This window comes from Dromaius novaehollandiae, chromosome 8, assembly GCF_036370855.1.
Source record: "Dromaius novaehollandiae isolate bDroNov1 chromosome 8, bDroNov1.hap1, whole genome shotgun sequence".
Taxonomy (NCBI): domain Eukaryota; kingdom Metazoa; phylum Chordata; class Aves; order Casuariiformes; family Dromaiidae; genus Dromaius; species Dromaius novaehollandiae.
The window spans coordinates 31,092,012-31,115,442 of NC_088105.1; the positions used below are offsets into that span (position 1 = coordinate 31,092,012).

At 60.1% G+C, this 23,431-nt stretch overlaps 3 protein-coding genes across 6 annotated transcripts; 1 reads left to right on the forward strand and 2 right to left on the reverse strand.

Annotated features, from left to right (window-relative positions):
* Positions 1-7,356: 7,356 nt before the first annotated feature.
* Positions 7,357-12,849, reverse strand: LOC112985716 (selenoprotein Pb-like). Its single transcript, XM_026104558.2, has 5 exons — positions 12,753-12,849; positions 11,391-11,600; positions 11,044-11,256; positions 9,994-10,129; positions 7,357-8,364 (listed from the first exon to the last, which is right to left on the reverse strand). Exons 2-5 carry the CDS (start codon positions 11,591-11,593, stop codon positions 8,125-8,127), a joined length of 792 nt encoding a protein of 263 aa, XP_025960343.1. The 5' UTR covers positions 11,594-11,600; positions 12,753-12,849; the 3' UTR covers positions 7,357-8,124.
* Positions 12,850-13,931: 1,082 nt separating this feature from the next.
* HPDL (4-hydroxyphenylpyruvate dioxygenase like) lies at positions 13,932-17,152 on the forward strand. 2 transcript variants are annotated; one of them, XM_026104547.2, is made up of 3 exons: positions 13,932-14,096; positions 15,000-15,208; positions 15,486-17,152. In XM_026104547.2, exon 3 carries the CDS (start codon positions 15,507-15,509, stop codon positions 16,707-16,709), a length of 1,203 nt encoding a protein of 400 aa, XP_025960332.2. In that variant the 5' UTR covers positions 13,932-14,096; positions 15,000-15,208; positions 15,486-15,506; the 3' UTR covers positions 16,710-17,152. The 2 variants fall into 2 exon arrangements, with proteins under 2 accessions (XP_025960332.2, XP_025960324.2); XM_026104539.2 differs by lacking the exon at positions 15,000-15,208.
* A 253-nt stretch (positions 17,153-17,405) lies between these two features.
* Positions 17,406-23,258, reverse strand: MUTYH (mutY DNA glycosylase). Of its 3 annotated transcripts, none has more exons than XM_026104528.2 (16): positions 23,035-23,258; positions 22,659-22,792; positions 21,860-21,899; positions 21,504-21,577; positions 21,326-21,367; positions 21,166-21,237; positions 20,836-20,949; positions 20,464-20,561; positions 19,949-20,093; positions 19,610-19,685; positions 19,346-19,531; positions 19,003-19,148; positions 18,629-18,781; positions 18,441-18,491; positions 17,989-18,135; positions 17,406-17,574 (listed from the first exon to the last, which is right to left on the reverse strand). In XM_026104528.2, exons 1-15 carry the CDS (start codon positions 23,135-23,137, stop codon positions 18,031-18,033), a joined length of 1,539 nt encoding a protein of 512 aa, XP_025960313.1. In that variant the 5' UTR covers positions 23,138-23,258; the 3' UTR covers positions 17,406-17,574; positions 17,989-18,030. The 3 variants fall into 3 exon arrangements, with proteins under 3 accessions (XP_025960313.1, XP_025960304.1, XP_025960296.1); XM_026104519.2 differs by having other exon boundaries at positions 17,406-17,872; XM_026104511.2 differs by having other exon boundaries at positions 17,406-18,135.
* Positions 23,259-23,431: the final 173 nt, after the last annotated feature.

Sequence of the window (23,431 nt, forward strand, 5' to 3'; positions counted from 1 at the left end):
ACCACTCTGGAAACGCGGCCTCGGCACGGAGGGGTGCACGCAGCAAGGCTGATTGGCTGGTGGGCACAATGCCGCAAGGCTGATTGGCTGGTGGGCACAATGCCGCGAGGCTGATTGGCTGGGCAGCTGCAATGCCACAAAGGGCTGGGTGGCTACAACGCCGCATGACTGATTGGCTGGGTGGCCGGAGTGCTGCACACTGATTGGCTGGGTGGCTGGAGCACTGCACGCTGATTGGCTGGGTGGCTAGATCCAGATGTAGCCATGAGAAAGGGAGGTGATGCTGCCAAGGGGGCTCCTGCCCGGGCGTGATGGGTCCCCGTCTCGCCTCATTCGGGTTGCGCAGCAGTGCACAGGCCACTGCAAGAATGGGTGTTTACAGCAACACCCGCGAGGATGAGACCTGCTGCTGTCTTCCCCTGCTACACGCCACCTTTCCACGCAGGCAAATGCTCCCATCTCCAAAAGAAAAAGCCAGATAAAACCAGCTTTGGCAAAAGTCAAATCATTTCAGCTCAATTCATAATATTTGTCCATGCGTCTAGTATTTCTGGTATTAACAAAAGGTCTTACTATTTTGCCTGACTTACTGTTCTGTGGTTCCTCAAATGCTTCTAAGAAACTCAGTATCACATCTGACATCTTTCAAGGCCACTTTCAGCAACAGGTTTCGTGAGCCATAGCTCAGGAATTTGGAGCATCTGTGGTCATTCCCAGGTAATTTCTTACTGTTCATTTTAACAATTTATTCTAAAGCCGTTTCTGCTGGTACATCAATGTGAGGCAGTTTATCTCTTGGTTCCTTTGTGAAAAAAAGGCCCCAGCCTGGAACATCTTCCATATTGAAAAAAATAACGAAAATCATTGTTAGTTCTTTTATGGCTAACTCAGGCTTTTTGTCTTTTTGGTGTACGTTACCGCTGCTTGAGTAACACTTGAGTCCCACACACTCTTCCACAGGAAGTCAAGTTCATCCTCTTCCCCCAACTAGTTGCTTTAAGAAGCAGTCAGCTATCGTGGTGAAAAATGTAATTCCTCCATCTTATGCCCTCATAACATTTTTAAATTAGCGCCTGACTTTCTGACTCCAACTTACTTTATGCCAGCTTTCCCAGTGCCAGCCCAGGACGTTCAGCGCCCCGAATGCCAGGTCCTGCTGCCCAGACCAGCCCTGCCAGTTGCTCACATCAAGCCCGAGCATCTCTAAGCCACCTGACAAGACAGCAAGACATGGCAGCTCCATGCTGTGGGAAACCAAGAACTGCACCCAGCTAGACTCGAGACGAGACTGATGGAGAGAGAAACAGCAAATCTGCCCGTGCATCACAGCCTGTTACAAGAAGGAATAGCTTGCCGTCTGCTTGTCTTGCAGTAGGGCAAGAAGAGGGGAGCCTGAGTTTTGGCAAAGGTCCTGTGAACGCCTGGACCAGCTTGGGATCCAGCTTGGCCCTTGGGCGTCTGATCCACGCTGCAAACCCACGTGTTCTGGGCTCACACTTGGCTGTCCAGACACCTCTATCCTGGGGTGCTGTGGTACTGCGGCTTTGTCTGCTCTCGCTGGGCACCTTTCAGCCTCTGCATCAAAAAAGTAAATAACGGAAGCAAACTGTTCTCTCCACGCCATCTTTCACTGCTGGCGAACAAAGGTAGGAGCTAGAAAACAGCAGTGCGGAAAAATGGCTCTTTGGTTCCTGCACTGTGATGGTCGGACAGTGCCGGGAGGCAAAGCCGCACTGAGCTGCACCACGGTGGCACCGCGCGTAGTGACAGGAGCTACAGCGGAGATAACAGGAGAGGCAGCGTGCGGAGGGAGACAGGGCTGGCCAGGGCTGCATCAGATGCACTCCCTCGGCCCTGCCTGCACCGGTCTCCAGCTCGGTGGCCACGCTGGTGACACCGGTCACCAGAGCTGGGTCGTTTCTGTGGCTGCTTTCTCCACTCTGTCCCTTCTCCACAGGAGATCCTGCACCAAGCCAAGCCTGGACCTAGTCACCAGGGACTTCAGCAAGTTGGCCAAAGGCAGGGACAAGCTCTCCGGCTCTCCTTCCCTGGCTCCTGACCCATGATAGAAATACGCGGCTGCCGTCCCCGGGCAGTGACATTCCCGCTGCTCTCACACAGGCGAGAGGGGCCTGGCTGGGCTGGACCTGGGGGGCAGAAACGCAGCCGCCTGCATTTATTTTGCCTAACAACAGTGAACTCTCTGTATATTTTCATTCTGTTTTCCTAGGCTCAGCTGCCTCCTCAATGAAATGTTTCCAACGCAGCTCGGCTTGGCAGCGCGCCAGCCCCGGCTGCCAGATGAATGGGCGGAGGAGGAGGGACCCATTCCTCTTCTTGACACAGCATCGCTGCACAGGAGGCCTCTGTTGACATTAGGACTGGCTGTTCCCCGTCCCCCGAGAGGACCCTCCTGGCCTCGGCGGCAGCAGCGCGCAGGGCAAAGGCAGCAGGCTGCACGTGAGGTGGCACCAGGAGCTGCCCTGCTCCTCCGAGGTAGCGGCAGAGCCGTGGACCCCGGTACCACGGGGCAGCCCAGCGGCGGAGCATCCTTCCTCTTCCCTCCCACCTCCTGGTGAGGATGGCTCAGGGGGGTCTTCCTGGCCCCAGGCTCCCAAACAAAGCCCCCTGCTTCGTCCTTGCCCCCTCTTTGATCCGTGTGGATTTACGGTCAGACACTTGTTCCCAGCCTTGCGCAACTCTGGATGGCAAATTGTTTCTCTCCCTTTAAATCTTTCATCTTTCTTTTTAATTGAAAATGCCTTGCCCAGGAGAGTTGCACCACAGCCTGGGCTCTCTGGGGCAGCAGGACATGATCAAATGTCCCCAGCAGCCACCAGGGACAAGTGGCTGTGCTGGCTGGCAGAGCAGCCCCCAGTGACAGTAATATACAGCCTGGCACCGGCTTCCCCCAAACCCTGGCCGTAGCGCAGATGCACAGGACTGGCCCAGCATCCCTGCAGTGTCATCGCAGCTGCAGGCTGGCCTCTCCCGAGGAGCCTGTGCTGTGACCCCCAGCCTGGCTGGCCCCATGGCAGCTGCAGGACACCCAGGGCTGGTTGCGGGCTGCAGCAGGGAGACATCCCCATCCACTCTCCACGCGGAGGTTTTGCATAGAAGCAGCCCTGTGTGCCCACTGGGTCGCATAGCGAGACCCACGGCAGCCCCGTGTCCTTCTCCAGGCACCCATCACATCACCTCCTCTCCAGCCTCCCAGCTTCAGCAGCCGTGCAAGGGAGAGGATGCGGAGTTTAACAAAAAGGCTGAGGAAGCATTTAGAACTAAAAAAGGAGATAAAAGTCATCAGCATCCTTCCAGTCTGCACCTCTCACCTCTGGCCGGCTCCTCTGGCATCTCCACAGCCGCTGCAGTCCCTGGAAGGTTTCCAGCTGCCGCAGCCACGCCGGTGGGAGCACATATTAACCAAGATTGGGAGAGCTTTGCTGCTCGGAGCCACATTTCAATATCAAACGCACAGCAAATCTTCCCATTTCCCTTTCCAGACCAGAGGGATGAAGCTCATCGAGAAACTTGCAGCTGCTTAAGAGAGAAGAAAAAAAAACTTACTGCAACTCAGCAACTTTGCTGAAGCTGCTCTGGGAGATGGCACAGAGCCGGTCTGCAGTGCGGGGAGAGCTGGTAACGAACGGAGCTGCCACCAGATCCGGGACTCAGAAAATATAGCTGGTGAGGCCTCCCCTACCTTCTCTGCCCTGATGGGGGTCAGGTGACCCGAAACCCTCCCTGGCGGACCTGAAACCTCTAGCGAGGCTGGAGATGCCACCCTGTGCTCCAGCCAGAGCCTTTCCATTGCTTCACTGCATGGGACGCCGTGCGCTGCCGACAGCTCGCTCCTCTCCCTGCAGTGGGCTCCAAGCTGCGGCTGTACGGTGAGTGAAACCCGGGAAGAACTGATGCCCGAATCTTTCCAGGCTTGGGGACTTCGGAGACACTCTGCAGGGTTTATAGGGAGCACGACTCAGAAAGGGTCTTTCTGGGCCCTCCCGGTAGAGGCTCCCAGAGCACCTCTCTCCCCACTGTATTTTGTCAGCAGGGAAACTGAGGCAGGCAAGGTTTGCGTGGCGTAAGGCAACGGGTTCAAATCTGAGCACTGCTCGCCCTCTGCATCAGCCAGTGCTGCCCTGGGCAATGCCTGAAAAGGGCTGGGGCAGCCAAGCAGCACATGGGTCTGGCAGGACTTCTCTGCCCTCTCCTGAAAGTGGCACAAACTAAGGCCCCGCAGGACAGAGGGCTCAGCGTGGGGAGCCCACGGTGCAGTACCTGCACCCCTTCCCCACTCCCCCAAAACACAGTGCCAGCTGCTGTCCACTCTGTGCCTTCCCTAAGGCAGAACTCAAGGCAGACAGGCAAGAAACCCTGTCTGCCACTGCCATGGCGGGTTTTCAAAACACCCACCAGGGCAGACTCTGGGGGAAGGCAGCCACGTCTGGGGAGAAGCACGGCCGCAGGGCACGGCACCGTGCGGCACCACAGCAGGGGCTGGGCAGCACGGTGGGAAGTGGGTTGGACTGAGCTGGGACTTGGCTCTGTATCTCAACACGGAAACCTTTGCAAGGGAAGTCATAAGACCAGCTGAGGACTGCAGAGATTTTCCTCTTGCACTGGCAGGGTAAAGAGCAGCTGAAGTGGCTCCATGGCTCTAATTTTAAGACAGAAGTAACAGTCACAGCCTGTCCATCTGAACGGGGAGGGGGTCAGCGCTCGCAAACGTGCCTGCCACATCTCTGGGACCCAGCAAGCTCTCAGTCTCTCCCAAGGGTCTTTTTTCTTCTGGGAAGATCACAACCCAAGCTAGGATGGTCCCAGGCCATTAGAAATACTTTTGGCAGTGATTGAGTAATTTCATTATTAAACAGAGAGTGATAAATGTTTTTATAAATCCAGAGAATAACCTTAACGTACATTCATTCATCAGGATTTAACTACGCATTACATAGCCTCAGTTACTGACATGGGAACATGAAGGTGCCCATGTTCTTTGTACACCTGAACCACGGGGCTTAATTACCTGTGTCCTTGATGCAGGTACACATGTATTTCCTCATGCATGTCCCAGCAGGCACATGCTACATCTGTGTAGGGCTGTATTCCCACAGGAGACATCCATGTGCAGTTCCCCGGAGTCCGTGCAATGCTGGCTCCGAAGGCTGCTTTTTTGAAGACAGTCTTTGTTGTCAGAAAGGGATCCAAGATGGAAAAAGAAGGCAGTAAACTAAAACACAGACAGTTTCAAGTGCTGCTGCTAACCCTAACTCAGGAGCAGCACCTGCCCTGGAGGCTGGCCCCACTGTTTGGCGGGAAGGCTGCTCCGCTGAAGCTCCCCAAGGCAGCCCAGCTTGGACTACAGGGCAAGCCTCCGGAGCGGCCTGGGAGCCAGCGGGACAGGAGAGGGCTGGGGATGTGCATCCTGCTGCCTTCTGGGCAGGGGCATTTCAAAAGCCCTTCTCAAGACAGTGCCAGGATAGCAGGACAGGGAGCACTGCCCAGATTTTAGCCTCGCCTTCCCAAGTGCCATTGGAGCAGGACCTGACCTGACCACAGTAAGTCTCTGGGGTCCCCAAGCAAGGCTGCTCTGCTGGGCTTTGGGGACTCAGGGACACATTCAGCTCCTGCCAGTGACCAGCACCCACCTCTGCAAGCTGAGGACCAGAATCTGGCTCACAACAGCACCCGGCAGCACATCATGGGGACACGCACTGTTCCCACCACCCGTGGCGCGTTGAGGGCTCTGCCTGGATCTGGTGGAAAAGAGGCCAGCCATGCATCGATAAAATGAATTAGTTGTCTCAGCAGCACCAGCAAAATAAGCAAGAGGAGTGGAGCCCGTGAGGCCCGGCCTGCTTTGTTTCAATTACAGCAGCTGCCAGAAGAAGAAGATAACCTCGATATTGATGGCAAGTGAAGCAGACAGAGGTGCCCTTGGGGGCTGCTAGGAGCAGGTAGAGGAGGAAGAAGGGAGGAGGAGGAGGAAAGGAGTGAGAGAGACAGAGGAGGGGGATCAGGGTCTCTGCGGGACCCCACACCTCCGGCTCTTGGCACAGCCAGCACCAGTGCCCCACAGGAGAGCAGGGCTGACTCCACTGGGCTGGTGAGAAAGACCCATCTGACTGCACTGCCCTTGTCCCTATGGGGACCATCTCCTGTTCATCCTGGCTCTTGCCCCAGCTGCTGGGCAGAGCATCTCCTGGCAGTGATGGGCAGAGGTATGCAGCCTCCCAGGACACGAGGCAGAAATTCAGCTCAGTGAGTCTGTGACAGGAGAAGCACCAGCACATGGACCCATATAACACCAAGCAGAAAAACCATCTCCTTCCTCCCCATCAGCAGTGAGAAGGTCCCTAGACCCCAGGGCTCAACTGCCCTCACATCTTGCCATGAGCCCCATGCTGCCCTCTCCATCACGCATCCCCCTCTCCCATCACGCACACACCCTTGGCAGATCCCCATGCTGGAGGAGTGCCCCATGTTCATGCCATCATGAGGACAACTGCAGCGTCGCAGCAGCTCGCTGTCAGCTCCAGCCACCTCTCAGCAACACCAGCAAAGAGCGAAGCGGTTCCCTGGGCAAACGGCAGACAGGGTGCCAAGTGAACAGATCTGGACTGCAGAATCCCACCCTCATGCGGCACAGGTGTGGGGAGTCCCAACATCCTGCAGCAGCCTGTGGGCTGAAGCAAACCTCACTCAAAGCTCTTGTAAGGTTCAAGACTCAAAGGAATATTTTCAGATCCTGCAAAGTCTGGGACTCACCAGCAACCAGGTGGTAGTTACTATTTAACTTAACAAGGCCTCAGGCTCACCCACAACCCCGACTCATGCTGGGTCTCTGCAAACCCCCATTCAATCTCTCTTCCTTCTCTCTTCTCCCCACATCCCCCCTGCACCTGCCTGACCAGCTCTAACCTGGCAGGATCTCTGTCTCCACAGCCCACTCCACCCCACAGCCCAGGGCAGGCAGCCCCACATCACACCTACAAGCCATACATCCAGGCGCCCAGCCAAACTTCCTCCAGAGAGTGCAGGGTTAATGCTCTGCCCTCACGGAAGTGAAGCCCTGGGTTCAAATTCTGCTTTCCCTGGGTCAGAAAGTAATAGGCAGGTATGAAAAGATGAGTGCTTCTTCCGTCTCCCTGCTGCTTACCTCCAGTTCCCTCCACAGGGGAATGCAAATCTTCTCTCCAGCTGCTGCTTTGTGGAGTCCACATGCTGCCCAAATACCTCCATGCTGGGAGAGACAACCAGGGCCTTCCCGTACCACACCAAGCCAGGACTGAGCAAGACCCCCCCACACCCTCTCTCAGAAAGGGGCATCACCAGAGGTCAGGCTGAGCAGGATTCACTCCACAGAGGTTTTATTCATGATCTCAATATTCACATCCCTCTCAGACCACCGACCTCTCTTCCCCTCCAGGAGAGGCCCCAGGATCTTCACGCACATCTTCCCAGGGCTGTGGGCCCTGGACATGGCCCCTGCGTTTTTGAGAGGGGGCAAGGCCACCATCTTGCGGCCACCCATCACCACTGCACATACCTGTGTGCAAGGCATGGCGGTCCCCAGGATGCGGCAGCTTTGGGGGTACAGGGTTTGGACCATCAGAAGTGGTGACTTCCCATCAGCACCCATGCCTAACACCCCTAGCCTCTGGACACGTCTCGTGGGGCATACACTGCCCCTCCATTCACTCCCCGGCAAAGATGCCCAGGGATGCCGGGATGGGCAGGGGCTCTGCTGGTCAGCACTGCTCACATCCCAGTTCTGTCCCTTCCACCCCTGCTCTGCTGCTCCATGCAGTGTCATCCCGCAGTGACCAGGGAGGTCCCAGTTTGCACTACGGGCTTCATTGAGCGTGGAAAAGCAGGCGTCAGCAGATGAAGAATCAGAACTGAGCCCTAGGGCAGGAAAGGCTGCATCTTTTGGTGTCCGAGAGGGATTTTCATCACAGGGTGGGAACATGACCTACATGAGGGATGCTGAAGGGGGTTGTTAAATCAATGCTGCTGGTGACCAGCAACCTGAGGGACTAGCAAATCCTTTCATGACTCTGGGAAGTGGCTTGGCATGGTTTGCACAGCGCTGGGTTCACCAAGGCAGCCCAACCCTACTTAGTGGTTATGTTGCTCCTGCTCCTGCCCCTTGGGATGGGGCTTGCTGTGGTCTCTCTGGTGGTGGAGGCCATGGGCAGCAGGTTGGTGGTCCCCACTCGGGCCTGAGGCTTTTTCACTGCTGACCACGTGGTGTTGAGGATGGAGAGGGTTGTGCTGGCGAATGGGCGGCTCTGACTCCTTCTCCTCCTGTTCGGGAAGCGGGCTTGGGTTTGCAGGGACCTCCATGGTGCTGTTAGCCTGGAGAAAGTAACGCAAAGATTGGTGTGTTATATGAATGTGCACACTGCCCTGCAGTGACTTTGCAAGGGCACATATGTGCTGGGATGAAAGCAGAAGAGCATCAGTCATAAGAAAAGCTGCACAAGCCAGAAAAAAGCCTCTCCAACCAGGACCCAGTACACAGGGAGGACAGAAGAGATCAGAGCACACAGACAGCAAACCTCTTTACATACATTGCTTGGCTGAAGCTGACTGCGGTCCAGGGAATTCCTGTGCCAGAAAAGAGCCTTTGCATTTAATAGTCCTAGATGGATTTTTCTTCTCTGAAGTGCCTAATCACCTGCTGAGCCCAGAGCCAGGAGCTATGTGTTTTTCTTTGCTCTGAGGTTGCCACAATCGGGTCCATTGCTTTCCCCTTCCTTATATCAGAAGGGACGATGACCCTAGTCTGCTTTTCTGGGCCACTCGTTATACTCCTCTACTATAACCCTTTCAGTCCCCTCCTCCTCAGCCTGCAAAACCCTGATCTACTTAGCTACTCTTATTCCAGAACTTTCATCACCTTTCCTCTCAACCTTTTCCAGTCCTACCATCAGCAAGAGTAGATCTGCACACAGGCTTGAAGATGTGGTGCAGCGTGGGTTTACACAAAGGCATAACAGTGTTTTGTTCTCCGTTCCATTTTTGACATTAGATTTGGTGGGGGAAGGGGGGGTGTTGCTGTAGTGTGCACTGAGCTGGTATTCTCATGATATTAATCCCTAGAGTTCCAAGATCCCATGGCTGAGTGTGACTACCGACTGAGTCCACCCCCTAGAGGAAGATAGATGAAGGGTTGTTTTGTCTGGTGTGCACTGTTTTTCATTTATTCACACTGAAATTCATCTGCACTTACTCACTCACCCAGTACGCTGAGGTCCTTCTGCAGCTCCTTGGCTGCACTGGGTTGGCTTTCAACTATACAAGCCCAAATAACCCAGTATCATCGAATCTCTCACTCCTCTGTTCCCTGAAGCAGCCCTTTCTCCCCAGCTGCTGACAAAGATGCCGAAACAGCCCTGGTCCTGGAACAGCCTCTGTGCAACTGCAAGAACCATCCGCTTACTGCTACGCTGTTTCCTATCTTTTAACTAACTTTTTATCAATGCAGTAGCCTCCTCTCTTACACCACAGCTGCCTTTAAGACCTTTGGTGAGGAACCTCATTGCTCACCTTTTGGATGCCTCAGCAGACTCAGGGGACCTTCCCTTCTGTGCAGGTTTGGGAGCTCTGCCTCCTCTCCCACAGCGTGTTGGCTGTGCCCCAACACATCCTGCCCATCTGTAGCACCACATATTTTATTCTTTATTAGTCTCTGCCAATTTGGATGTTAGATTCAGAGCTCTCATTCCATGGTTCCTCCTTTTTAAAAACAAGCCTGGTTCTAGCCACCTTCCAGGCCTCTGAGACCAAGGCAGATTTCCATGAGAAGTCAACTGCTTAAGAGTTAAGTAGCACAGGCTGTGTGTGGGCAGGAACCGCCCTGGGTCCCCCCGGGATGCTGAGATCCCAGGTGGTCTGCCTGAAGCCAGAGGGGGCCAGCCCAAGAGAAGGGAGGGGAGTCTAGGTCTGGTAAGTGCCCAACCTGCACCGCATGCTGTTTCTTACCTCCTGGGTGCTGTTGGGGTAGAGGGAGCAGTTGCCACAGAAGTCCTTGCTGTAGGTGAAGCGGATGGCTGACTCGACGTAGGGGAAGTGTAGGAAGCTGTAGGGCAACTGGATGTGGAAAGCCAGGCGGGCACAGCTGTGGGGCGAAGTGAGGGCTGAGCTAAAGGGGCTGAGAGGGCAGATCCCCCTTCTGCCCCCCCAGCCCAGCAATGGGGCACTGAGACACTTCACCTGGGCAGAAGAGAGTGACTCAGCCCAGCAACCTTGCCTTCACACAGCCCTCTGCTAACTCCTGCCCCTCCTGATGCCGAGCCAGCCCACACAACGCAATAACCCTGCCTGCGGAGAGCTCTTTCTGCACATAGACAGCAAAATACTGACACGATCCTGCAGCTGGGGAAACTGAGGCGCACGCCATGCAATTTGCATCCACAGCCAACCCACCACGCGCCTCTCCCAGCCCCGTGCAATGCCCTCGGGGTGGGGTGCTCTGTGGTGACCCACGCATGTCTCAGATGAACCTTTCCCACTGTCTAGGCGGGAAGTCCTGAGCTTCACTGACCAGAAATCCTGTTCCCCAGCTCTGCCAATGCTCTGCCGAGCGGGAATGTTGGGCCACGGCTGCCAGGGTGACTGTTTTATGACGTGAGGGATCAAGCTGTGCCGGTGGCCACATCCCCCAGCAACTGCAGGGAACGTGATTGAAACCCAGGACATCTCGCGGTGGGGATAATTTCAGCACAGCAGCCTGGCTGAGGGCAACCGGAGGGTCCCCAAACCCGCAGCCCCTGAGCTCTCGGGACAGCAGAGAGCTCCCAACTCTCGCGTCCTCCCAGGCCCCCCCAAGCGCCACCGCCGGCCCCTGCGGCAGCCAAAGTTCAAGGGCCGGCAGAGCACGGGGGCTGGGAGCGCCTGCCGGCACAGCGCTCCCGCAGCGGGAACCAGGTGTCCCCAAGCAGAGCCGGGGGGGGATGGACCTGGATGTCCTGCCCCCCACCACCCCGACGCCTCGCCGCCCTGGCAGGGCCGGCCACGGGGCCTGGCGCTCACCGGTCGTAGACGAGGAAGTCGTCCTTGTCGCCCTCCAGGAGCTGCCACACATCGGGGTCCTGGGGCTCCTGCTGGTACACGGCGACGCCGGGGGGGGCCTGGCGCGCCAGCTCCCCAAACAGGGCCCGTGACAGCGGCGCCTTCTCGTTGACGATCATGTAGTGGACGTCGGCCATGCCCTGCCGCGACAGCTTCTCTCGCAAGCCCCCAAGGCTGCGGGGAGGGAGGTGGCGCCTCAGGGGGTGCCGCTCTGCGGGGCCTCGACGCCAGGCTGAGGCCACCACAACGTCCCTGTCCCTGGTGACAGGGCCCACAATGGCAGCCAGCGGGGGGGGAGTGGGCCTCACCTGCGGGCCTGCCTCAGGCAGAAGTGTCAGCTGGCCTTGAGCAGGGCCACCACCGTCACCTGCCCTGCCACCCCCGCCATGGGGCTCGAGCCATTGATGGTCCACGCTGGGGCCGCCTGGCAGAGCCGGCTGCTGTTGGCCGCCCCCTCGGCCACCGCCACCGCCACCAGCCAGGCGGCCAGGGCCAGCGCCACCGGCCCCATCCCGGCCCTGGCGAGGAGGAGGAGGAGGAGGAAAGCAGAATGTTAAGCCCCTGGCATCCTTTCGCGCTGATGGTAACGCCGAGGGTGCTGGCGCCCTGAGCCCCCGCCGGCCCCCGGCGCCCTCCCTGCCTGGCACCCGCTACCGCCATGCTGGCGAGAGGCGCCCGTCAGTGCCACGGCGAACAGCGGGCTCCGCAGCCGGTGCTGGGGGACAAAGCCCCACTTTGATTCCCGCCACGAGCCCCGGGCCGCTGGCCTGAATGGAGGGCAGTGTTGTGCTGGGCCCCGCACAGCGCTGGGAGCCGGGACACCTGCCGTGGCGGGGGGGGCTGTGGGCAGGACCGCCTTTCTCCAGAAACAGGGCTTAAGGGCTAGGTTTGGGGATTAGGATGCTTAAACAACGCTGCCCCCTCGCCATTGGCTTTCCCAGACAACAACAGCGTGCCTCAGTTTCCCCCAGCGCAGGCGACGGCAGCATGTGCCTCCGCAGCACACGGCTGCAAGGGTTAATGCATTCCTGCCTGTCCGCAGTGCAAAGGGCAGGAGCGCGGCGCAAACAGCCCTCTTACCTTCCCGCACCAGCCCGAAGTGGAAAGGACCTTTGTCGGCCGTCCTCACCCTCCCTGCCTCCGTGCAGGCCCCTGTCTCACCCACACCGGCTTCGCCATCACCACTGTGACAGCAGGACAGGCAGAGGGACAGCGGTGCCGTACCACGGTGGGAGGGGAAGGTCCTGCTTTCCCCACAACCTTCTCCACCTTTCCACCCCCGGGAGCCGAACCCAGCCCTGGCTGACGGCTCGTCTCTGCCCCAGAGCCAGGCACAGATGCAGACCCTGTCGGCATGGCCTCAGCGGAGAAGTCACTGAGACACAGACGTCAACCTTCAGGCCACCTTGAAGTCCTCAATGCCCCACAAAGCTCTTGGGGGGCTGCTGGGCTTTTTACACCCCTCAGTATTTGCCCTATGCCCCCTTCCTCCCAAATCCCTTCCACACCGAGATACGCCCCATCCCTCCAGGATCCGGCGGCCCAAACGGGCACGGGGAGGATAGGGGGTCGGGGGCTGATCCGGGGCAGTGGGGAGGAACAGGGGACTGCCTGGTCTGGATGGAGGGTCCCGATTCCCAGCCATCTTCCCTCCCCCGAGCTCTCAGTACCGTGCCTTCCCTTGCCGCCGGAGCTACCGTCCGCCCTGTCCTGCTGCCGACCTCGGGTCCCCAGGCCAATGCCCAGCGGCCCTCGTCCCCTCTTTTATCTCCTGGCCCAGCCCTCTCCACCCAGGAGGGAGGGGAAGAGCCCGGCCAGAGCTGGGGACGGCTCCCCCGCCGCCACCACCTGCCCGGGGAACAAGGCAGGCACTGTCCCCGCTGGTGCCACGCGGCTCTGGGGTCCCACAGCCAAGCCCGGGCCATGCCGGGGGGACGTGGCCTCACCCAGGATGCCTGGCAGTGCTGCTGGGGGAAAGCCGGGCTTTAAAAAAAATCCTGGGCCACGATGGCCCAGGCCGCCAGCGCTCCCTTGAGGAATGGCGGTGCTGGTGGGTCGCCCCTGCCCCAAAGCAAATGCGAGGCGCTCGCTGCTCCAGCCAGGCGCTGACATCACCGCAAATATTTGAGTGGTTTATCACACCTGGGATCTGTACAAAAACACGATAAGCCGAGGAAGGGTCACCGACATAAACACAGCTGGGGCAGCGACACAGCCCCAGATACGTGGGACGGGCTCCAGGGGGGCAGCTTCACCTGAAAGCAAGCAGGGGAGGAAGGTGGGGGGATCACTGCTTTGGGGGCTGGAGCGGTTTCGGGGCATCAGCAAGGATAAGGAGCCATGGGGAGAGCCCCAGCCCAGCGGGAAGGGGTCCAGCAGCAAACTGCCCCGCTGGCTGCACGCCTGGGCGCCCAGCGCGGCAGCGAGCCCTTTCGTCACCTGTCCCGAAGGACCCCCAGCGCTGACCTGGCAGCCACCCCATCTGCTCCCCGTGCTGGTCCCGGCTGCCTCCCTCTGCTGCAGGCAGCGGTGCCTGTGGTTGTCAGGCCTTTTTGCTCTGCAAACACGGCCTGGCACCGTTTGGACCAGTGCAAACTTTCAGCATCCGCAGCGCCCAGCGCGGCCGCAGAGCAGCTCCCGCGCTGCCCCAGCACCGGTGCTTTGCAGCCCAGCACGACGCAGCCCTGCCTCCGGCTGCCAGCTTCGCCCCGTGCACCCCCCCGAAAACCCCTCTGCCCCCCGCTAGCCTCCGCTCGCCCCCGCGGGGCCGCTGCAGCCTCCAGGCGAGGCTCTCCCGCAGCGGCGCGGTTGCTCTGCCGCCTCCCCGGCGCTGCCAGCCCCCTTCGCTCTCCCGGCGTGACCTGTCGCGAGCCGGGGAGGAGCGAAGGGCCGCTCCGCGCTGCCTCCAGGCGGGGCCGGCCTCTGCCCCCGAAATCCCCTTCCCGCCTCGCAGCCTTGCACAGCGCGGCCGGGATCCGGCCCAGCCGGCGGCACCGCGCCACGTGCGCGCCCGGGTGAGCCACTGGGCCTAGCGGGCCGGGGGTGCCGGCCGGGCCGGGGCGGTGGGTTGGCGGCAGCCGGGATGGCGGGGCTGCACCGGGCCCGGTGCGGACCCCAGGGCGGCGAGGAGAGGCCGTGGCGGGAGCCGGGCACTGATGCCGGCATGGGAGGGAGGGAGCGCCGAGCCCTGCCGGCCCCGGCGAAGCCCCTTCCCCGGCACGCGCACAGCGTGGTCGGCTTGCTGTAGGGCCGTGCCGCGCCAGTCCCTGCTCCCACCAGGCAGGGCACCGCGGCCTCCTCCATCGCGGGGTGGCTTGCTGCCCTCTGCCAGCCACGCAGAGCCCTGCCATCGCAGGGAACGGGGGTGAGAAAACTCTGCAAGGCCTGGTTTTGGGGGGGGGGGGGGGCAATACAGGTTTCCCTCACTCCCACCCTGATACACATCCGTGGGGTGCAGCCCGGGTTGCTTGTGCAGACAGGGGGTCGGGAGGCCTCAGCTGGATGCTCTTAGCTGATAATAATGTTTTCGGACAGGTCTTTTATCCCCATTAAGCATCGCAGGTTTGGGGGGGGTGGGGGGACTCCCAGCGGTGTCCCACGTACTTCACCCTCTGCAGCTCCAGAGCAAGGTCACGGCTCGGTGCCCGCTGGGGGAGTGCGGCGGCTCCCCGCTGTCCTTGCCGGGAAGGGGGCCGGCGCCTCGCACGGCCGTGCCTCTGCTGCCCCACGCCGTCAGCAGGGCAGGGGTGCACCGCTGACCAGGGCAGGGGCCCAGCAGGAGACTTTAGGACAAAACCAGCATGTTCCTCTGTGCCTACCAGCCCAACTGCTGCATTCCCAGTTATCAGTACAGGGTGCCCCCGCTACCCTCACCCCATGGTCTTGCTTACACACACACAAACTCCTCTGTCACCCAGGTACTCCTGAATATTCCTGCTGTAAACCTTGCTGTGGCACCTGCGAGGGACGCACGACCCCAGAAGGTCTCCCTCAGCCGTGACCAGGGCTTGGGGCTTTCCTCCTCCACGACCCCGATGTTGATGTGGCGCAGGGCAGCCATTGGGCCCCAAAGGAGTGGTGGGATGGTTCAGCATCCTCGGGCAGCACCTTGCAGCTCGTCCCAAAGGTGGGCACCCTCAGAAGACAGCGAGAAGCACCTATCCTTGCAGAGACCCTTATTTAAGATATATATGCTTAAGAAGTGTAAATTTATGTGTATGTGCATATATATGCACATGCATATGTGTGTATATATATATGTGTGTGTATATACATACATATACACAAACACAGAGCCACATGCATGATATCAATCACAGCCTCGTGGATCAGCGCAAGGGCTGGGGGAACAGCTTAATTTTCGGCCCAGGCTCGGCTCTGACGGCCGTGTGTCCTCCCTGCAGGACCCCCGGAGCGCCCGTGCCATGGCAGCCTCGCTGAGCCGTGTGTGCCACATCTCCCTCCACATCCCCTACGGGCAGGCCTGGGCCCAGGACCTCGCCACCGCGTTTCGCTTCCAGCCCTTCGCCGTGCGGGAGACGCCGCGGGTCCGGCAGCTGGCTCTCCGGCGGGGCACTGCCGTCTTCGTCGTCAACGAGCGCCTGGCAGCCAGGCACGCCGGCAGCTCCCACGGGGACTTCCTCTACGACGTGGACCCCCGGCCAGCCTTGGGCACGGCCTCCAACGTCTGCTTCGAGGTGGATGACGTACCTGGGCTCTGTGAGCGGCTGCAGAGCCGGGGGTGCTCCCTGCAGGTGCCCCCCACCGAGGTGGGTGATGACGGTGGCTCCGTCACCTATGGGGTGGTTAGCTCCATCGTGGGCAACATCAGCCATACCCTGCTCGACCGATCCCGCTACCGGGGGCCCTTCCTGCCTGGCTTCCAGGCAATCCCGGGAGCCCCCCCAGATGTTGGGGATCAAGTTGAAATCACCCACTTTGACCACATCACCTGTGTCTGCTCACGGGGCAGTGCCAGGGCAGCTCTGGACTGGTACCAGCAATGCTTTGGTTTCCAGCGCTTCCTGCTGAACCCGCAGGAGACCCTGGCCGAGGGGTACGCGATCAGCGGGCAGGGGGTCGGCATGCTCCTCCTGGCACTGCAGAGCACCAAGGGCGCCCCAGCCCCGCCACCCCACAACTGCAAACTCATCCTCGTCGAGTCCCTCTCGCAGGACAGCACAAACCAAGTCGATACCTTCCTGGAGCAGCACGGGGGGGCTGGGATTCAGCACGTCGGCCTCTGCACCCCAGACATTGTCAGCACAACCAGGGCCTTGAAGCAGGCCGGTGTGCAGTTCTTCATGCCCCCTACCACCTATTACAACCAGGGGGGCAAAGAGGAGGAGATCCAGGGCACTGGGCAAGACCCCCGCACACTAGCAGAGCTGGGCATCCTGCTGGACACTGCAGTGCCCGAGGATGGCAAGAATGGCTGGCTGGGTGCTGACACCTCAGAGACCCCCACCCAGAAGAAATATTTAATGCAGATCTTCACCCACCCCATCTTCCCCGAGGAGACCTTCTTCCTGGAGCTCATTGAACGGCGGGGTGCCCCGGGCTTCGGGGAAGCCAATATACGGGCACTGTGGAAAGCCGTGCAGGTCCATATGGCCCAGCAGCAGTAGCAGCAACTCCACAAGCCTCCTCCTGTCCCCCCTGGGGGTGGGACCCCACTGCAGATACCAACATGCAACCGCAGCACGGCTGAGGTTAGCAGGGACTTTGGGAAGTCTCTGATCCAACCCAAAGCCAAGCTCAGCTCAGGGCCAGCTGAGGATGGAGATTGATTTCTCCCCTCCCTGAACTCCCCCTTCCAGTGATTTATCACCCCCTTGTACATATGTTTTTGTCTTAATTTAAACTTAACCTAAGCAGACTTGCATCTGCTGCATGGACAGGTTCACTGCAAGCTGTGCAGGGATGAAGCCCCAGAGGCAAGGGGCTGCCAGAGGGAAGGGAGCAGGCATGGACACAGCCACCACATGGGGGTTATGGCCTAGAGCCCTGCCAGCTCTGGTACAGTGACTTCCTCTTAATTATCTCAATTAAAGAGCTAACCTTAAAACAGTGCTTTGGCTTTTTTTCCTCCTGTTTAGGAGCTGCCAGGCGATGCTCTGGGTGCCTTATTGCATAGGGGTTCACAAGCCCATGGATTATCAAGATCACCCAAGAAATCACTGCTTTCACCAGCCCAGCCATACGTGTCCTGCCTACCATCTTTGTATTTGATGAAAGCTGCAGGCATGGTGAGGGAGGGTCATGGCAGCTGCCCTGCACCCCTGGCTCAGCAGACCCACAGTGTAAAGGTAGCAGAAGGTGACTTAAAAAAACTTTAGGAGATTTATTAGAAAGCTTGTGGCTCAGATTCAATAAAAGCAAGTATAAAAGGGGCCTTCGGAGCCCATGATGGGTACAGCAGCATCCCCAGTTGCTGGCTGGTGGCCAAGTTGCAGGCAAGCACCTGGACACTGCAGCAGGAGAAGACAGCTCCTGGAGAAGATAAGGCAGTGGCAGATGCAGCGGCACCCTTCCCACCGCCAGAGACCTCTGCTACCGCCAGGCAGCAGCGCCAGGAGCAGTGGCCACAGCGGGCTGAAAGACCCAGGCCAGGGCACCAGCCATACTCAGCAATCTCACTCTCTCCTGCGAGCTGAGCAGGAAAGGAGAGCCCAGCTCTGGATAGTGTTGACCTTAGGACCACGCTGGCCATTTAGAGGCCCATGGGGAGGCAGGTGCGTTTCCGTGGCTGAGCTGGGGGAGGCGGAGGTCCGTACTGATGGCATTGAGGCTGGAAAGAGGAGCAGGAGGCCATCGTGGGGTCTGCACCCTCCTGTGAGCCTTAGGCCAGTGCTGGAGTGATGTGGGAGATGCCGTCCCCATCCCCATGCCCTGGGCAGGACTCACCACAGCGCAGCTCTCCAGCGGTCTCAGCAGCCGAAGGTGCCATCACTGGGGGCTCGGTGCCCGGAGGAAGGCGTGGAGGGAGAGCTGTGTCCCAGTGGGGCAGCTACTGGCTCCCCCTGGCTTCGCCCCCCGCTTCCTCTTGGAGCCCTGCAGAAGAGGCCATCTGGGCCTGAGCCAAGCCCTGAGGGGCCCCCAGGGACCCCCCCCTTCAGGGCAGAACTAGGGGAACCCCAACACAGGAGATCTCCAGAGGCAAAACCAGCCAGGCAAATCCCCCCCAGCACCGCCCTGCCCCAGGCCAGGGCTGCCGCAGGTCCTGCCTTGGCCTGACCCCACACCCCCACAGGGATCCCACATGCCCCAAGGCCTCCAGCAGTGCAGGCTGTGGCCTGGCCTGTGGCAACACCAAGCGGCTCCCAGGTCCCTCCTTCACCCCCGCCAGCCATGCCCACCTTGCCAAAGCCGTTCTGCTCCCCACACTGCTTCTTGCACGCTTTCAACACCTGAAAGAAGCCCAAGAGAGCCCAGAGCTGAATGACATCCAGGGCCTGGAGTCAGGACAGCCCCGCAGAAGTCAGGGGGACTTCAGAGGTGTCAGAGACAGAGGGAAGGGAAGAAAGGCCCAGGTCCCCCGCAGTACCTTCTTCATGGCCGTGGACACAGCCGAGGCATGGAACTCCTCCTCCGTCACCCAGCGGGATGGGGACAACGCTGGGTCAAGGGTCACATCCCCATCCATGGGTAGGGAGTAGACCACATACGTCTGATGGATGTGGGAGAAGATGTGGATGACCTGTGAGCAGATGGGAACAGGCTGAGATGGGCAGCCAGGGAAGTGCCGCTTGCTCGGCTTCCCCACACATGAACCAAGGTCTGTCAGGGCTCAGAGGAGCAAGGCAGGCCCTGGAAGGGAGGGGGCTAAGGGGAGAGAAGGGGAACCCCCTTCCTCGTTCTGCTGCATCCCTCCAAGCTGTGCCCGGGGCTTGCACTGCTACCCTCTGAGCCCAGGCTCACCTCTCCAACATACCGCAGGCCTCCTGCTGCGACAGGCCACCCTGTCCAGGCCCGCAGATGATCCGCCAGCGCCTCCCTCTGCTTCTCCTCCTGCAGACCCAGAGCCAGTGGAAGGCTTGGGAACTCCCAGAGCCCGGCCAGGAGCCCTGGGGAGAGGGGACAGAGATGTGAACAGGCAGAAGGTGCAGCTGGGGCCACTGAGCCTCATCACAGCCCTGACAGGCTCCTTTCGCCTGCAAGGAGCACTGCTCTGGTGTGTCCCGTTCCCAGGTTGCTCCGTCCCTCAAGCAGCCAGGAAGGGGCCACACAGTGCCTTCACCCTCCTCGCACCCAGCACCAGTACCTGAGCTGGGTCTCTGCACGATGAGGTACTCCAGGGCCCCGCAGCGGCCCCTCCGCTCCAGCACGCACGTGGCCGTCCACGCCACCCGCGGCTGCTTCTTTGCTGCTTTCCGGGGGAAGTTGGTCACCCCCAGGCTGCTGTCCCACGGCTCCGTGGCCGGGGGGCAAAACGGACAACCCCCAACACCTGCAAACACCAAAGCAACAGTCACTGCGGGGCCGTACCCAGAGCTGCAAAAGGGTTCCCCCCACCGCGGGTGCTTACTGCAGTCCTCGACATCAGGCACCGGGAGGCAGGTCCCAAGCAGCCTCTGGGAGGCCAAGGCCAGCTCCTTCTCCACCTGTGGGGCAGGATAGGGAGAGGGACAGGCTCACCCATCAGCCAGCCTTGTCCCGTGCTCGGCAACCCCTCCAGGCCGGCACCGGGCAGGGATGCAGGATGATGCCCAGCCAAGGACGGCTCGCAGCAGTGGTCCAGGACAGGGACAGATAAGAAGCATCCAGAGAGTGGGCTCAGAGTGACTTCTTGCAGGCCTCATGGGAGGGCTGGCAGCCCCCAGCCACCTGCAGGCTAGCACAGGACGGGCTTGGGGACCGTACCTACCCTGCGCCGTGCTCGGCAGTGCTGCTTCACGGGGCACTGCTCACACAGCGGGGCCTTGGGCACGCACACAGTAGCCCCCAGCTCCATCAGGGCTTGGTTAAAATCCCCCGGGCGGCTCCTGTCTACCAGGGCGTTGGCCATGTCCCTGGGAGAAACGGCAGTGAGCGGTGCGAGGCTCCGCAGGGAAGGGCCCGCGGGTCTCCTGCCTGCAGAGGGAGATGCTCCCAGCTAGGCAGAGGCAACATGAGTCCTTTCCCTTGTGCAGGGACTGCGACTCCCAGCACCAGTTTCCCCAAGAGCTCCTGCACCCCTTGCTTCCCTCCACAGGCTCAGCTCCCCGAGGCTCCCAAATCCCATCCTCAGCCACAAATGAGCAGAGTCGCAATTACCACCACCAGAGCCGATGCGAACGAGCCCTTGGTGGATGCTGGAGAAGAGGGACAGCTCTGCACCCCTCTGCCTGCACCCAGCCCCAACCACATAGCTCAGAGCTGGGGAAGGAGCGTTCCCCTCACCAGAGCCGGTCGATGACCGCCGGGTTGCTGGAGTCGGCACCGATGCACCGCAGGCGGCACAGGACACGGATCACGTTCCCATCCACAACACCTGTAGCCTGGGATGAGGAGCCAGATGGCAGTGGTTAGTGCGCTGGGCCCTGCCTGTGCTCCCTGCAAGGAGGGAGCTGGTGCAGGGCAGGAGGGAGGGAGGGAAATGGATGAGCCCGACTCCAACCCACAGGTTGAACTGGGCAGTGGGTGAGACGAGCTGCAAAGCAGGGGAGAACCAGAGCCACGTGCAGAGCCCCCAGGCAGCCTCAGCTCCGCGAGCTCCGGGTGGCAGAGGGGAGAGCGCAGCTCCTCTGCTTGCCGCTATCACCCAGCTCTCACCTGCCCATATGAGATGGAAGCAATGGCTCCCGCTGTGTATCTGCCCACTCCCGGCAGAAGTTTCTGCAGGTCCTCAGCCGTCCTGGGCATCCTGCCAGCCAGCTCGGACACAACCTGCAAGAGAGGCGATGCCCAGGGTCAGAGGAGCAGCCATGGTGTGTGTGTGACCCATTCTGCCCACAGTAGAGAGGGATCCCACTCTCTGCGACCCCACACCCGAGCACTGCCACCAGACACAGCCCCAGGCAGGCAGGGCAGGTGTGAGCCAGCACCACCCCACGGGCTGCAGAGGGGTTAGCAAATGCCCCCAGCACCTCAACACCCAGGCACCTTCCTCGCCGCCTCCTGCAGACGCTTCCCTCGTGAGTAGTAGCCGAGTCCTGCCCACAGCTCATTCACCTCCTGCTCCAAGAGACACGATGTGGTGTAAGATGGGTCAACAGGAAGGGCCACAAGCACAGGAGAGTGCCCAGCTCCAAGCAACGCTCACCTCCAGGGACGCCTCCGCCAGAGCCTGCAGCGTTGGCCATTTCTGCGGTACAGAGGGAAGGGAAAAGCTAGGAGCAAGCACAGCCGTGCTCTGCAGCTGGGGATGTGCCACAGGCAACAGCCAAGATCTCCAAAACAGGGGGCTCCAAGTACAGGACTAAGCCATGGGGAACAGTCACCTGCATCCAGCGGTTGTAGTAGTCGATCACTGTAGCCACCTGTGTCTGCTGGAGCATGATCTCAGACACCCACACTGCAGGGAGCACAGGCGGGATCAGAGCAGAGGTACCAACACCACTGACCCCACCAGGGTGAAGCCTCCCACACCACAGCCACATTAGGACTGTGGATGACAAGCACTGCAGCAGCCACCGACTCACAGGACCCCTTCCCAACCCCCTCCTTCCCCACATGCTGTCCCACCAGAGCTCCCCTGAGCCTAAAGCTGGATCTCAGGCCCCCCAAGAGCCTTGCTAGTGGGGCTTGGAGGCTATCACGGCCACCCCAAAGGGCCAGGCAGGTCCCTGCTTCTCACCTGCATACGCCCGTCTGTCAACATCTGGCTCACTTGCAGCCTGAAACAAGAAGACAGTGTTGGGAACAGAGTGACACAGGACCTCTCTTGCAGAGGGATGTACTCCTCGCTAGGAGACACATGGGCCAGGGAGCACCAAGCTCCATGTTGGTCCAAGAACAGTAGCACCATTCCCCAGACACGGCACGAGGAACTTCAAGTCTTCTACACCAAGAGTTTGCCCTAGAGGTTCAAAATCCCAACAGAGGACCTGTCCCAGACCCAAGCCCCTTTGCACAGGAACAAGTCACAGATTTAAACATCAGAGAGGCTAAACGGGTCTCAGCACTACTTAGACAAATGCTTGCTGTAAAGCTAAGGTCTGCTCCATGCTTTCCCAGTCAATGGGTAACTATCTGGTTTTGGACCTAGTACAGAGCAGGGAAGGGAACTACCTGAAACACTTCGCAGGCTTGTGACAAATCCAAGGAAAACCTTCACACAGCACTCACTGCTGCAGGACACCACAGAGGCAGGAATAAAATGGGTTCAAAAACGATTAGATTAAGTTTACAGGAGAAAAGTCCTCCTGGGAGGATACATTTGAGGAAGTTACCCTCTTCCTGGGTTCACTTTACGTCCTGCCCTACTGCTCATAGTCAGAGACTGGCTACAGGTTCAGCTGGAAGCACAACCCCGTTTCCAAGACCCCCTTCCACTTTCAAGCATTTGAGAAGTGCATCACACAATGAAAGACACTGCAGTCACCTCGCCAATGCTCCCTTCAAGCAGTGGGACCAGCTGCCTTGCCTGCCCTTACCAGCGTCCTCCAGGGAAGGTCCCGCTTGCATTTGTCGTACCAAGCGAGCAGGTTCCTGCGCAAGGCCTCGATCTCGGCTGCATCGCTGAAGAGGTGCCGCGCGGGCGGCTGAGCGGGTGCCGGAGCAGGGCCCCCTGCCAAGAGAGCAGCGGGGTCAGGCATAGGAGAGGCTGGGAGAAGGGGCTGGGCAGAGGGGAGCCCGACTGCAGCACCGCGGGGGCAGAGGCAGGAGCCCCGCAGAGCCACCGCCGGGTGGAGAAGCACCGAGGGCCCCGCGAGGACCCTACGAGGAGCAGGAAAGCACCGCGTGAAACCCGGGCTGGGGGCCAGAGGCTCCCACGGCCAGCCGCCCCGCCGCCCTCCCGCTGCCGGGCACCTCCGCGGGGCGCGGCGCCCTTCCGGCTCTTCTCCGGGGACCGGACCGCGCGGCTCCGTCGGAGCCCCCGGGCAGCCGCCGCCGCCGCCCGCAGCTGGCTCATGCCCGGGCCGGGGCTGCAGCAGGGGCAGCCCGGGGACAGAGTGGGACCCGCGCCCCGCACGGAGCCACGTGACACTTTCCCGGGAAAATGTTTCCTTTCCGCCGCCCCGCCCCCGCGCGTGGACAAATCACAGCCGGCGGCCTCGGCCCCGCCCTCTGTGAGCGAGCCAATCGGAAGGGGGAACAAGGGAGAGCGTTCGCGCCCTTCCTCTCCCCGTGCAGCCCGGGAGGAGGGGGCGGGTCCTCCCAACGCGGCAGAGCCAATCAACGCTCCGAGAAAAAAAAAGGGCTGCCT

Bases quoted from the DNA above. Each gene is read 5' to 3' on its own strand.
- HPDL (XM_026104547.2), top strand. From the start codon at position 15,507: ATGGCAGCCTCGCTGAGCCGTGTGTGCCACATCTCCCTCCACATCCCC.
- MUTYH (XM_026104528.2), bottom strand. From the start codon at position 23,137: ATGAGCCAGCTGCGGGCGGCGGCGGCGGCTGCCCGGGGGCTCCGACGG. The intron at 22,793-23,034 runs GTGCCCGGCAGC...CTCTCTTGGCAG, and splicing joins GGGCGCCGCGCCCCGCGGAG to GGGGCCCTGCTCCGGCACCC. The intron at 21,368-21,503 runs GTGACTGTTCCC...TCTGTACCGCAG, and splicing joins ACTACAACCGCTGGATGCAG to AAATGGCCAACGCTGCAGGC.